The sequence below is a fragment of the Drosophila teissieri genome, chromosome 2L (assembly GCF_016746235.2).
Source record: "Drosophila teissieri strain GT53w chromosome 2L, Prin_Dtei_1.1, whole genome shotgun sequence".
Taxonomy (NCBI): Eukaryota; Metazoa; Arthropoda; class Insecta; order Diptera; family Drosophilidae; genus Drosophila; species Drosophila teissieri.
Genome location: NC_053029.1, coordinates 735,658 through 751,198, shown reverse-complemented (window position 1 = coordinate 751,198; position 15,541 = coordinate 735,658). Strand labels below are relative to the sequence as shown.

General features: G+C 43.3%; 1 protein-coding gene across 1 annotated transcript in view; it reads left to right on the top strand.

Annotated features, from left to right (window-relative positions):
- The first annotated feature begins 7,684 nt into the window (after nucleotides 1-7,684).
- The window catches only part of LOC122625964 (protein dachsous), a 59,955-nt gene continuing 52,098 nt past the window's right edge, over nucleotides 7,685-15,541 (top strand). Inside the window, exon 1 of the mRNA XM_043806040.1 lies at nucleotides 7,685-9,580. Coding sequence (XP_043661975.1) covers nucleotides 7,685-9,580 — 1,896 coding nt within the window. The remainder of the gene's footprint in view (nucleotides 9,581-15,541) is intronic.

Genomic DNA, 15,541 nt, shown 5'->3' with positions numbered 1-15,541 from the left:
TTTACATGCCAGAAGAGCCTGGAATCGCCACAAAAACAATGGGCAGTTATAGTTGTTATAGCGGTTCGCTCTCGGACCGAGAGAGCGATAGAGCGAGAGAGCTATAGACAGATAGCTCTCTTCGCTGGCTAATTGTGGACCTGTCGTCGATTTTATTTTGTGTATTGTGTGTGCACCTTTTGAAATTCTTCTCCGATTCTCTGGGAGAAACCGACCAAACCACTCTGGGGAGAAACTATTCACCTCTGAGCGATTCTTCGGGGCTCGCCATCTTCATTACAGCAATCTCTTGACCACAGGTGGGTTGCTTTCGAGGTGGGTTTCTGCATTCGGGCATCCTGAAGCAAGAGAGAGCCCGGCTCCAGTCTCCGGTCTTCAGGCTTCGTCAGTCTGTCGTGTGTTTTCGTCGCAGCCACTTTGGAGAATCGCAGCGAGCGGAGAAAATTCGATTCTCAGTCGCCTTCTCCTCGTGTCGCCGTCGGAATTTGGATTTCAGTTCGCAACAATCTGGCTATATTAATAATAAATATATTCAAGAATATACGAAACGAAGTGCAAGAAAATTCCCAGTGCAGTGCAGACAAATTGAAGTTAATCATCAAATCAATAATCAGATCAGTTCAGTTCATATAGCCCCTGAAAACCACCGTCAAAAGCCAAATTCTTCGCCGCGTTTTATTTTGTTTTCGTCACCGATTTTTGTCGCCGTTGCTGTCGCTTTTTCGCCGCGTGTGAGAAAAGTTTGGTGGAAAATATTTTTACAAATATATTCAAATCGCGCAGAATTTCCACTGGAGCAACAAGAGTGATTTTTAATTATTATTCAGCCGAGAAAACCCAACAGCGAATACATAAGCAAAACACAGCAGTAGCACAACAAATACACAGAGTAAAAGGCGAAAAGAAATATTGTTCAACAAGTCAAACGAGTTCTTTTTGGCTCGCTTCGGCCGTGTGGCTAAAGATACAACAACATTGTGTTTGTGGCAGCGGGTTTTCGCCGTGTTGTTTTTGTTGCGCCTTTGGTGAAAAATATTGGCAACCGCCGCAGCATTTCAGCGGCTCAAGCCCAAAAGGAGCACCACAGCAAAGAAGAGGCCACGAAGTGTAAGCGAAAGATGAAAAGTCCACCCCAAAATCCAACCAACACTTTAGGGGAACACATTCAGGACAGACAGCTCTAATTTAAGGCAAAAGCAAAGCAAAAAAAGAAATAAACCAGCTTAGAAAATAGCCATCAATTGCTAACGAATTTAGAGATATATATTTACAAAATAATTCCTTAGCTTAGGTTTTAGAACTGATTTTGCAAGCATCAGTGATTTGTTTAGACACAAAGCCAGCCTAAAATTTATACTATTTTTGCACTAATAAAACATTAGAAGCAAGTCCTGCCACCCCATAAACCATTGGGATTTTTGGCATAAAAGAGTTGAAGCTTTTGGAAAACTAAAAGACGAAGGAGCTATAGAAGTAAAGTAAACAGTTTGAATTTGGGAATGCCAAGCTGGGCCGAGCCTAATTAGAGGTTTTCTTTTCTTTTCGTTTCTTGTGCTGGGGAAACAGGAGCGAAAACAACTTGAAATAGTCAAATTGGTAATCGAAAGCGATGTTCTCGGGAAAGAAAGAAAGAGGCATACGGCTGCCGAAGAGGAAAACACACACTCTCTGTGAATGTGACCGCCTCCTCTTGGGTGCTTCTATTTCTATCTACTTCTACTTCGCCTTCCACTTTGTATTCCATTTCTTCAAGTGCTGTTCGAGTTTTCCTCTTTTCCATCTTCGCCTGGTTTTTTTTTTTTGGTCCGCTCCCTAGGAAAATGTGAAAAAACAAATAGAGTCGGTGTTCTTGGCGTTGGTGTGGTATTGTATGGTGTTTTGTGGCTGGTGAATCGGGAACGGCATGGGGATTTTTATTCTACCTGTTTTACACGTTGCCGAGCGACGACGATTGAGGCGATCGATCTCTAATCTCTGTCGATACGGGGCGACACGTGAAGGGAATGGAAATGTGCACAAAGTGTCGCCCAACTGTGATTCCTGGAAAACTTCACACAAAATGCATTCAGCTGTGAAACTACACCGAAATAACCAAATTGGAGTTCAATCGGAGAAATACAATTATCAGTTAGCTATTCAGTTCTTTTGTCTTAAGCTTTTCAATCTCTAACGCGAAAAGAAGCTAGTTTATAATTGACAATTTTTAAGGAGGAAGCTCGAAACGTGCTCGGCTTTTTGAATGCCATTCCAATTAAATTTCTGTGCGTTCTTTAATTATTAAGGAACGCTCGACCGGGGGGCCCTTTTCAATTTTCATGCTGCTAAAAGCCAGAGCAGTCGGACATTAGAGTCTAGTTTTTATGGCCCTTAATTTACACTTCCCCTTATGTTTGCTTGAAACACCGAACGGACGCACAAAGGCTGCCGAGTTCAAAGTTGAGTAGAGTTGTGTGGAGAGAGAACAGAATGAAATATAATTTTCATTTCCCATTTTGTGTATGTATGAGTGTGTGTATGAGGCCCTAACCGTTATAGACGCTAGTTTAATCTTTGCTTTATCTCTGGGCGGCAGGTGTTCGTCTGAAGGTGCGGGCGCTCAAACGAAAGACTGAGGACACGAACTTGCAAAACGTAGTTTAATGCGCTTTAAATTGCTCCAGTGTCCGCCGGCTTTCCCCCTTTTCCCCACTAATTGCCGCAATGCTAAGCGCTGTACAAACAAAGATTACGCTTTAATCTATTTTCGCGTGTGTGCGGAGGAAAAGCCATCAGAGCGGACCACACACATTCAGCCCGATGAGCCGGAAAATTACATTAGACGTGGACGAGGCATACACGCTAAAAAATCAGTTCGATGTTCGCAACCCATTAAAGTGTAATGCAATAGTACAGCAGAGTCCTCAATATATCTTTCCTATCAAATTATAACAATATATCACGTAAAAACCTTCGAATGTATTGTTGTAACGTCAGTGGTCAAGATCAAATCGTACAAAAGTATTTCTCTGTATGGGAAGACACGCACCTGCCGCAAACACCCGCTCTTCGAGGAGGGAAAAGAGGGATAGCTTCGCGCTAATTTCTTTGTTGAGCCTCATGCGAGTTGGCATCGCGGACATTCGAATGTGACTTGGCCTGTGATTAGTCGGCGAATATGTTCATCGTCCGCCGCTGGATGAAGACACTTCTCTAGCTGGGAAAATAATGGAACAGGTTGTAGTTTCGCCTCGCGTCCCCATCTCGTGTCAGGTGGGCATAAATATTTGCTAACCAATAACTATCTTAATTCGAGCATGTCGCATTGACCAATCTCAGATTCGTGCCTGTTTTATGGCCTAAGTATGCTAGTCCTGGTATCTTGTGGATAAACATCATTAAAATAAAATAATATTAAAAAAAATCCAACAGATAATATTGAATATAAGATTTACATTAAATTAAAATGTATACTACGCACGACCTATTACTTTTAATGTTTGATCAAGCTCAATTAAAACACTGTTATAAAGTTCTTATATAAAAACATTTTATTGAAATTTTATACTATTTCACCCATCATTGAGAGTTGGGCATTTGTTTTATATATTTCACACTTGTTTTTCAGACCCATAAATATGTTGGCTACATAATTTGGTTTTTTTTATTGATCAGGCTTCGAAATAGAACCAGAATAAATCTCTGGAGATAAGCGGGAACGAAACGTTATACATTTGATGCCATCGCAGTCGGATGCTGATTGAGAAATTTTTGGGTGTTTACGACAAGGGACGGGTGCAGACGTGGGTTGATCCACCGCTCTCTCGGTCGCGGGATCGGGGATTAGCATTATGTGTTGTGGTCTTGGCTTTATGCCTTAATGGCTGCCATAAAACGCGCCAAACAATGGCTAAAACACTCTTGGCCATGACAATCATTGCTAAATGCTTTCGGCTACCCAAACAGAACCTGGAAGCTGAATCAGCAAGAAGACGATCCTATGGACACGCTTCCGGTTCCATAGTAAACCTATTAATACACTAACTAATTCTCCCGTAAAAACTTGTAGTATTTTTGATTGCGGTTTCTTATGCCAACTTCTAAGGTGGGGGTATTACATTTTCTTCCTTGCTATCGTTGTACATTTAAAGGAGGCAACTCCCATGCTGCCGCTGTCGTCGCAGCGATAAGATATAAACCAGAACATCTCATCGGCGTCCTTGCCTCCGCTGACACTTGCCACTAATTAGCGCTTATTATGCGTTCCTCGCCAGACTCTGACAGTCTTTCAATTGGCAATTAAAGAGTGCCAAAGTTTCCACCGGTTGTGACCCTTAAGAAAGTGAAGAGCAGTAAATTGAAACTCAAGACAAAATCGAAATGGAAACCGACATCGTATTGAAAACGAAATTACCAAGGTTTCACTTGCATTTTCGCACTTTTCCTAGCAGAAAAACACTCGTGTTTACTTCACGCTTTCGCAGCTCTGGATATCTGACGTGAACCACGCTTGGTTGGATTCGAATCTCTCGGAGATCTCGGACCTGACCAGTCGGACCTTTCGGATTTGCATCTAAATGAGTTCGATTAATATGCGGACAATTATAGTTTCGTTGTTTATAGCTAGCCGTCTCGTGTGTGTCGGACAATTAGAAAGTCATTAAAAGAAACTTATTAGCTGACAGACTGGTCGTATAAGCCCGGACTGACTGACTCTTCGCCCGCTCCGCCAGTTTTCATAAATTACTCAACATTTAATTAAACACGCTCTAAAGCGTCTACTTACCACCTACTTAGCCTCTGGTTTTAGACAACAATTTTGCATAATTTGCAGTTAAATCACAAGCGGAACCGCAGTAACAACAACATCCCTGCCCAAACAAGTTGATTTTCTTCTTCGACTCTTTTAATTGTTCGAGTAGAAAATCTCTGCTACATGTGTAATGTGCATGTAAATGAAGTCTCTAAAGAGCTTTTACTTTAGTATTAGGTCAGACACTAAGCGTTGGCAAAACTGTTCTTCCGGTCACTTAGTTTTTTTTTTGACCTGCTAAACTCTAGCTCACCTCACCTTGGTTTTCAGAAGCAGTATAATAGATAGCTGTAGTAATTATATAGTTAATTATACTTGCCCGTGCATTTTTGGGTATGGCGGATACCTAAAAATACTGCTGCAAAATGTAGTAGGTATACGTTTCAAGATCAGAAGTCCTCTTCGTTGCTTGGCATACAGAAGCTTTTGTGTAAAATTGGATTGGGACTGAGCCTTTGCGCTTCTCCTTTTGTAAATCGCTTACTTTTCTTTCTCATTCGCCAGCCTAATTAGTTGGACCGTAAAGTTTACGCTGTTATTATTATGAATGTGAACGTTTTATACAGCTCTGCGGGGTTATGGGATCTTGTTGTTGCTTTTATTTGCTATTAACTAGATTTTATTGATGCCGCTCGGTTTTTGTTCTTGATTTTTCAGTTTTCCTTTATTTTGGTTTGTACGGTTTTACGAGCTTTTGTGCGCTCGTAAAAACAAAGAAAGAGAAACAAAAAATTCTCTTGGAAAAAACATATTTTTTTATGGTTTACCCTGGGATGGCATCGTGAAATTGTTCGGAACTCCCTGCAACGCCACCAAAGAACTGGAACCACAAATATAATTACAACTTTGTCATTCGATATTAGATGCCGCCAGAGTGCACAGAACCCCAAGATACCCAGTCAGCTTCAAACCCTCTTTCATCAGCGCACGGAAAGAAATATTGCATATAAAACTTTAATGTCCAATTTTACCCTGGGTAATTTATTTTATGGAGAAAGTAGTGTTATGTTCAAGAAAGTAAACTATAACTAGAATTTCCCATATCTAACTTTGGTAGGATTCTTTGGCAGTAACTTTTTTTCGCTGTGCAAGCTTCCATTTTGTTGCATCCTCTGGTCATTCCCACAGCCCTCATGCTCCGTCCACTCCGTCATTTCGAACGGATCTCAGATCTCAGGTGCAACCACACGCAAGGCAACCGACCGCCAGCTGGCACTCAAATCGGACTGCTCTGCGATCCCAGATCTGGGAATCTGGACGGGAGCTGTCCAGCTTGGGCGCCGGCAATCGGGATCGGGATCGGGAACCCCTCCACGGGCTTTCTAATGTGTTCGGGTATTAGCAGTTCATCTAAACTTATGACAAGTGCAAATCAAACTGACGTTTCCGCAACGGCAGCTAACTCTTTTCCTGGGGTAATTTGCGTATCACAGAGTTCAGGCCTAACGTACTCCTCGACTTTTTGATGGAGGCACCGTTGCAGTTTATTAAATTACGCCTCATGTCATGGAAGGAAGGGACATGATCATTATAAAGTTATTAGAGGCCTAATGGTAGCGGATCTCTCGATGGACATGAAAGATAGGCCCCGGCTGGCTAATTTCTCCGCAGAAATCTCAGTTTTCTTCAGAGGATTATGTTGTTTTATATGTCAATCTTTTGAGGGGAAGAATCCGTCAGACTTCTAACGCCAAGTTTGATCTCTTCGTTTCCCAAGACCCATTAATTCGGTTTTAATTGCTGGCCACGATCAAACAGGATCATCTGGACTGGGCTCTTGAAGTTGGGAGTTCGAAGATCTCTATCTGATCACGAAATGAAATTTCTAAGGCATTCCCAAAATAATAATCATAATTTTATATATTATTCGTCTGTGCGTTCTCCTTTTTTTGTATTTTCGCTTATCGCGCGAGAAAAATCTTCCCAAATTGCAGTGGAAACAAATGTTGTTTTGGCCACTCAAAAAAAGTGTTAGTCATGGTCTTGTTAACTAAATTGTTCGCCACGAATTGCTCGGACCTCAAAGCATTTCGATTCCTATTCCAGCCACATGGCATTAGTTCTGAGTCCGGAGTTGGCCATCCAACAATGGCAACTTGGCCGCGGAACTGTATTCTTTGATTTCTCTCGGAATGTGTGAGTGTGCGTTTGTGTGTGCCAGCCATATTTCATCGAGATCCCAAGCCCAAACTCAATCCCAAAATCAGAACCAGTATGGCAGAGGAGGCTCGAAAAGCAAACCGAGACCCTTTTAGCCTTTGAACCTTTCGCACGCAGGTAGAATCGACATCGTCCGCTTCTCTGTCTTTTGTCTTCATTCCTGATCTCTCTTGGTCGTCTATTAGCATTTCAAATTCCCCCAAATGGCCAAATGGAAATGCCTCCACCATGCGTAAGCCTCCATTTCCATCTCCATCTCCATCCTCACCATCATAGCGGTCATCAGGCGGAGCTAAGCGCATTGGGGCAGTTATCAGTCTATTAGCTGCAACTATAGGTTCTTCTCTTGGGGGTTCTCTAAGTTGGCTTTTTGTTTAGGCCCAAAGCTTGAAGTGTGGGCAGTGATTATGGTCAGTTCATTTGTCACTATTACACTGCTAAAAGCATTTGTATAATTTAGACTTGAGTTAGAACATAGGAACAACAGTTCAAGTCGTACGACTATGGAAGTTAGTATTAGAAAATACATCAAAGACCCTTGTAATTACTTTAGTAATATATTTGATTTTTACAATGATATTTTTAAATATTTTCGAAGTATAACACGTAAATTTTTCTTTTTATTTCCCTTTAGAATTGCCATGGCCATGCTGGAAGGAGGCAATCTCAGTGAAGGACGCTCGTAGCTCCTCATAGTATTCTTTTCAACATCCACCCAGAGTGGATCCATTAACCATGAAAGCCACATTGGATTCGGTAGCCGCCAGCGAAACGATGACGAGGGCAACATTCACTGGGAACCACGAGTCGAAGGACTTTGCAATATTCCATCGATGCCGGAGACGATCCAACATCAAATCGCTATACTCGCCACCTGCCCTGCATCCCTCGCACATGCTGCGGAGTAGCTTACTAATTCTACTGGCGATCGTTCTCCTGGGAACTTCGCAGGCTGCCTCTCATGATCAGGAGAGGGAGCGAAAGCTGGAAGTCTTCGAAGGCGTTGCCGTCGACTATCAAATCGGTTATATAGGAGACTTCGGCGGAATCGATAGTGGTCCGCCATACATTATTGTGGCGGAGGCAGGAGTAGAAACAGATCTCGCTATAGATCGGGCCACGGGAGAGATTCGCACAAAGGTCAAACTGGACAGGGAAACTCGAGCTTCTTATAGTCTAGTGGCTATTCCCCTGAGTGGTCGTAATATTCGAGTGCTGGTCACAGTTAAAGATGAGAACGACAATGCCCCCACGTTTCCACAAGCCTCGATGCACATAGAGTTTCCGGAAAACACCCCAAGGGAGGTGAAAAGAACTCTTCTTCCGGCTAGGGATCTGGATCTGGAACCCTACAACACGCAGAGATATAATATCGTGTCGGGAAATGTAAATGACGCCTTCAAGTTGTCCTCCCACAGGGAAAGGGACGGTGTCCTGTATTTGGACCTGCAGATCAGTGGTTTTTTAGATAGAGAAACCACTCCGGGCTATAGCCTTCTAATTGAAGCTTTAGATGGAGGAACTCCCCCCTTGCGGGGATTTATGACTGTTAATATCACCATCCAGGATGTAAACGACAATCAACCGATCTTCAATCAGAGCAGGTACTTTGCAACGGTGCCAGAGAATGCCACCGTAGGCACGAGTGTCCTGCAGGTGTACGCATCAGACACGGATGCGGATGAGAATGGTTTGGTGGAGTATGCCATCAACAGAAGACAGAGCGACAAGGAGCAGATGTTTCGCATAGATCCCAGAACAGGAGCGATTTACATCAATAAAGCATTGGATTTCGAAACTAAGGAGCTGCATGAACTGGTGGTGGTGGCCAAGGATCATGGCGAACAGCCGCTGGAGACAACCGCCTTTGTCTCCATTAGAGTCACAGACGTAAATGACAACCAACCGACCATAAATGTGATCTTCCTTAGTGACGATGCCTCCCCAAAAATATCAGAGTCGGCCCAACCGGGCGAATTCGTGGCTAGAATTTCGGTGCATGACCCCGATTCAAAAACGGAGTATGCCAATGTGAATGTGACGCTCAATGGAGGCGATGGTCACTTCGCGTTGACCACCAGGGATAACAGTATTTATTTGGTAATAGTGCACCTGCCACTGGACAGGGAGATAGTTTCCAACTATACCCTGAGTGTTGTAGCCACCGATAAGGGAACACCGCCGCTGCACGCCTCCAAATCGATCTTTCTGAGGATTACTGATGTCAATGACAATCCACCGGAGTTCGAGCAGGATCTCTACCACGCCAACGTGATGGAGGTGGCCGATCCGGGTACTTCGGTTCTGCAAGTTCTAGCCCACGATCGCGATGAGGGCATAAACTCGGCTTTGACTTACTCGCTGGCCGAAACCCCCGAGACCCATGCCCAGTGGTTTCAGATTGACCCACAAACGGGCCTGATCACCACCCGATCGCATATCGACTGCGAAACGGAACCGGTGCCGCAGCTAACGGTCATCGCTCGGGACGGAGGAGTTCCGCCCCTTTCCTCCACAGCCACGGTCCTAGTGACCATTCACGACGTAAATGACAACGAACCGATTTTCGACCAGAGCTTCTACAATGTATCCGTCGCGGAAAACGAACCCGTGGGCAGGTGCATACTCAAGGTGAGTCATTAGTTCAGTACTATTTCACTTGCAACTCCCGTTTTTCCGTTTTTCCTATGGTGACCCACTTTCCGGTGGGTCATTAAAACGTTTGTCTCGCCAACTGCCTCGAATCCACACAACGAGCGTCGCTTATGGATTTTCCACGTACTTGGGCCCCAAAACTAATCTTATGCATCAATTACCCGCTCCCAGTCAGATCAGTCAGTCGGACATCAGACATCACATTGGACATCAGAAATCAGACATCAGGCCTCAAACATCGACTTCGACGTCCGTAGGGAATCGTGAGGGGGAGGGGAGTTGTATAAAAGCGGTGCATGACACGAGATGCAGTTAGGTTAGAAAGGTATTTCGAAATAATGACGTGGTTGGTAACGTAAGGAAAAAATTTAGGGACTTAAATTAAAGAAGCATAAGCCCTGAAATATAATATATAATTTCGTAAAATCAAAATCCTAAAAATGTGTTTTTAAAAAAAGGGTATACAAAAGATCGATGTCTAATCTGGAAGTACTGCTAGCTTCTTGTTAACATCTTTGAGCTCAAATTCCATGCAGTTCCCGTTCGTAGACCCCTCCAGAAAAACACCACCCAACAAATCCCCTCCAACTATTGCTCCCCATCTGCACCCAGGGCCATGCGGGATCCTCATTCTTTTGTAGTTAATCCATTCATCATCGGGTAATTACATTTTTATAACATTTATCTCCGCTCAAAAACAAAATGGGCAGCCCAAAAAGTGGGGAAAAAAGTTTGAAAAAAGCATCAACAACAGAGAGACAAGGCCTAAAACCGTTTTCCAGTGTCTAACGAAGGCATTTTGTTCGGTCTTTCCTCTTCGGCGGCGATCACCCATTCTTCTCTGAACACATAGGTAAACGTATATGCACAAGAGCGTCTCGAGACGTCGACAAGATTTTTGTTCAGACTATCAAATGTGACCTCTCTTGTCTCGCAGAAAACAACGAAAAAACAAAACGACAACGAGGTAGAGGAAAAAAACACAGGACCGACTGACTGAAAATGTAGCCGCGATTCCAAACTTCTCAGCAATTTAACAACAACACGAATTTCAAATCAGCGCAGGGTTTACAAAAAAAAATGTTAAGTGAAGAATGCCATAGTCTTGTCTAGGAATTTAATAAACAACAAGCCGATCCTATATTAATTATAGGTAAGACTTTTTGTAAAAACTATAAGTAAATAATACTCGTATTTCACGATAGGTAAAATTACTGTTCACTTTCTTATTTATGGTTAAATTGCAAACTTATTGGCATCCTGAGGACCCTCAAGTTAATGGGTAATATTATTTTAACTACCATGATCCCTTTTCGCCTTCGTTGGCTTAGATGATTTCCGCAAATCAAATGGAATCAAATCTCATCAAAACTACAACAACGTGAGAGAGACCAAATTAACGGCCACCGAGACGAAGAAACGAAACAACAATAAGTTGAAATAACAACGCCAATTCTCGACAACGAAGAGATTTGATGAAATCTGACAAAAAGTCACGTTTCCTTAATTACAATGATGGAAAAGTAGATTTAATGCTGGCGATACCCTCCTCCCCGAAAATTAACCACAAACGAACAAAACACAAAACGCATAATTGGCTCACGCAAAAATAAAATAACAGAAACCGAAACTGAAATGATGAGGTCCGAACTCGGCAATCTAAAGAATTGAGAAAGAGATGGATAACCATCCATACTAAGGGATCTTTCAGTATCTGGTGCGATTTGGGAGCTCAATAATCATAAAATGAGTCTGAAGTCTGAACTCAAGGCCCTAAAAACTAAGTTCAAGCCCTCAATCCTCTGTTCGGGGTTTTCTTGTTATTCGGGCACATATTGAAGCCAATATGTGGTCGTGAAGACAATAAAAGACCCAAAAACCCAACCCAAAATTAAAAAAAAAACCGAAATCGACATTTCTTATATGAAAAAAACAAAATGAAACAAGAAGCTCTGGCCAAAGGACCAGCCAACAAGCTAACTTTTTTTATGGCTCGCAACTACGGCAAATTTAAAACTACCCACGAAAAAGTCGTTGAAGGAATAAGATTTAAGGCAGGGGAGTTGCTTTTGGAATAAAAAAAAACATAAATTTTAAAAACAAAAGCCAGAAATAGTTGCACAAAGTCCCCGAATCTCCAAAGCTAAAAGAGAGCACTGTTTGGCATAACTGCCACTCGCTTTTAGTGAGATGCCGAAATACTTGGCCAGCTGCTCATCATTGTTTTGGTCGAAAAGATTGCATCGGATTCGAAGATAATTGCGGGAGAACCTGTTGGGAACTGAGCGAAGAAATGGTAGTAAATCTAATTTGGGCAACTGTGTGTGTTAACTTAAAACTACTCTGGCTATTACCTGAAAAATTCCTTACAATATTTGGCCACCTTTCCGTCTTTCCTCATCTTCACCCTTTACCAGGCTGCACCTATTGCTTCTTGGTCATTCCAAGCAACTGTTGTGCCTTTACTGCCGCCGTATCATTTTCTAGCCGAAGAAGCGGAAATGCTATTTAATTAGAGGCGATCAAATGCCGCCATTCCGGCTCCGACTCCGTCTCTAGCGCGTCCGACCAACTAATGGCTAACCAAATTACACTTTAATTTGGGCCACGAAACAAAAGACTTAGGCAACGAACTTGCGTTCAAGTGGGAGTGGCAATGGGGGATTACTCATCAGCCCATCCCGCTCGCTCCTTCGCGCTATTTTAGATTATTATGCGACCGTAAAAATTAAAATCTCATTATGCAAATTACAAGAAAAAACTAAATAATACAAACCGTCCGCCTGCCCCTCTTTCTACACTGAACTCCTCCGCCCAATTTGGAGTTTCCTTTCGGCAGTGAAAAAAGTGGAAAAAGACAGCATAATTTGCTCGTAGTGTGGTTGTTGTCATCTTAGATTTGTTGTTGCCGTTGCAGTTACACACTAAATTACAGTCAATTACATTGGGGAGAAAGAGAGAAAAGGGAGAGTGAGGGAATGTGGGAACTGCACTCGCAGATTCCTAAGCCATTCTGCCAGCCCCAGCCCCAGCCACATCTCGCCCGATCCCCATTTCTCCACCCGCCAACGGTTTGGCAGTTGCAACCTGGGCCTGTCAAGAGGTTCGGAATAAGTTCGGAGTACAAGTTGCTCGAACATCGAAATTAGATGTTATTGCTGCGGCAGAGAGAGAAATATCTGCAAGCACTTTTTGGATTAGATGCGGTATTTTACTGGCAGGATATTTAATTTTAGACAAAAATCCGTAAATATTTTGAGTGGAGAAATAAATTTCACAATTTTTTTGCGTGTGATTGGATGTTGTAATTTCGCATTGTTTGGCTAATCTACGTAAATCTCATTTTCGGGTGGCTCCCACAATTACAACGCAGGGCTGGCCGTGTTGGTGCAGGGGCGTCGTTTTAAGAAGAAAAAGGAGGGTCGGGAAGCTAAAGGGAACACGATCTGCCCATTTGGCCAAGTTATGTGGTCGCTCCTCTAATGCACAACCACTCGCACAAACGCACACACACTGAACTGGTTTTCAGTTGGCGGAGGGTGCAAGTGGCATGTTCCCCCCTGTGCGTCTCTTCCCCGACGCTTTGGGAGCCCACCGCCCCCCTTTTTCCACCTATCTCTGATTGCGTATGCGGCGCTCAGTGTGCACCAATTTTCTTTGTCTCCTGGCTCAATTCACTTTTTTCTAAGCTACGTTGTGATGCCCTTTTATGTGCCTATACTTCTGCGCCTATCTCAGAGAAAAAGAGAGAGGGCTTCTCTCTTTCTCCCTGAGAGCATTTCTTCTCTCTCTCACTCTCTGCGTTTACGCGACTTGTTTTGCACAATTTTAATTTTATAAACACCTTTAACGCATTTTTGAGCGCTCACATTCCATAAATGCCAGGCCAGAGAGACCGAGAGAGAAAACCGGTGAGAATTGGAGAAACTCACCACGAATTCGCCGCACGGCGAATGTATCTGAAGTCGCTGCCATTCAGAAATTCAGCGGATTGAAGCGAAATACATAGTTTTGTCCAAGATCTCTCTTTCTCTCTCTGCCTCTTTATCTCTGGGCCAAGACAAAATGGTTGGAAAATCATGGCGTAGCCGGTTTTTTTATAAAATACGATTTCAGTTTTTTTACCTTGGTGTGTCTCCATAGTATACTCGAACCACATGGCCAAGAACCCATTCTCCGTCTCCTTCTTGCATTGACTTAATATTTTAATTAAGTTGCGAGGGGAGACCGAGATAAGAGCCTTGAATGGCCGTTTGCCGCCACACGACAACATAATTTTTGACACAATTTCGCGGGCCAAGTTAAGCATCGGGAGATAATCGCTTCTCCTGGCCCATAACAAACACCATAAGGAAGCCACCGAGCAACCGATGAGCCATTGAGCCGAGCCAAGAACACGGCGAAAATGGCCCAGAGCTCTGATCGCTATCAAAACATCAATAAACCTTAACTGATAGGCCCAAATGAAGGAGAAAAGGGGTATGGCAGGGGTGAAGAAATGGGTAAAAAGGCGTTCCGCAGAGAAAGAGCTTTCATTTTGCATATTTGAACCAAGGGGAGAAGGACTAAGAGATTTCACGTCGACGCATCAAATGTGCATCAATTTGCGGGCCAAACGCGACAACAGGCAGCCAGACACGCGTGCAATACTGTGGATGCCACTCAGCACTGAAACAAGTATATAATGTGGTCTGGCAGGGCGAGGTGCATGTTTCAAACACCATTTTTGGTAGTAGTTTCTTCAATATTGTAAATCAATATTCAAGTGCGCACTTACAAAGTATGTTTCTATTATTCCTTGGAAAACGTTGCTAGCTCTTTATCGTTCTACCAAGAATATCCTCGTTTGCACCCCTGATTTCTGTCAGTGAGTCGTTGCTCCTGTGGCTGACTTTGTGGCCATATTTAGTAAATACCGCTTCTGTGGCTGCTTTTAAACGTGCAATTAAAGCGCGCACACACACAGCCGCGCGAAAGAGAAAGACAGAGAGAGAGAGAGAGAGAGATGCGGAGCGAAAGGGGGCGTGTGGGGCCTGAGATGGAGATGCTGGGATCTGAAATGCTCAACGCGCGCGCACACATCACAACAACCCGAGGGCATTGGCTACTGCATTTGCATAGCCGCCAAGAACTCAAAGCTCTGAGCCGAGTCTTCCGCGGGAGGAGCGGGGCAAGGAGTGTGGAACGGAGACTGGAGAAGTGGAGGAAGACTGCTCCTCCAAGTCACGGAGACAGCCGGGAAAAGGAGATGCGCGATTTGCGGGGCCAGTGCCAAAGTGAAAAATTCCCAGCAGCCAGAGAGGTTACACCTTTTATAGTGAATAAGTATTACAGGGTATAAGCAAATAGGTTCGAAACAAATAATAGTTTTTCTCAAGGTGCCTTGTTAAAATAAATAGCCAAGGACGGTCCGACTTAAATAGTCAGAGTGACTAGTACTACTAACCTTACGAGCCAACAAAGCAACTTTAGTTTTAATTTTAGAACATGGTGTGTAATATAATAATTGGCAAAGTTTATTTAAACTTTATTATAGTAATATACCCAGTCGTCAAGGAAAAATGCTTAAGAGGATTACAATCTGCATTAGTCTTGAAGGACATCGCATAGTCGATGCTCTAATGCTTTTATATTCCTGTCACTAATTTCATCCTAGGTCCATTCGTCAGAAGCAGCTTCTTTAATTTTTGTGCGGAATGTAAGTTCTAGTCTTTAAAAATTAACTCGCAGTCCATTAAGCCAGACTTGTTGGCCAAAATCAATTCGTCGCCAGGTGGGGTTCACTAGCCCTTTATGGGCGATTTTTTCTCGTTTGGCGAACAGTCTAAGGCACAGAAGAAAACTGAAAGTGTGTTGATTGATGGCCCAAAGTGGAAGTCAAAGTCTAAGCGGCTAAGATGAGCTGCCAAACTCTGAGGTCAGACTTTGTGACTGTCT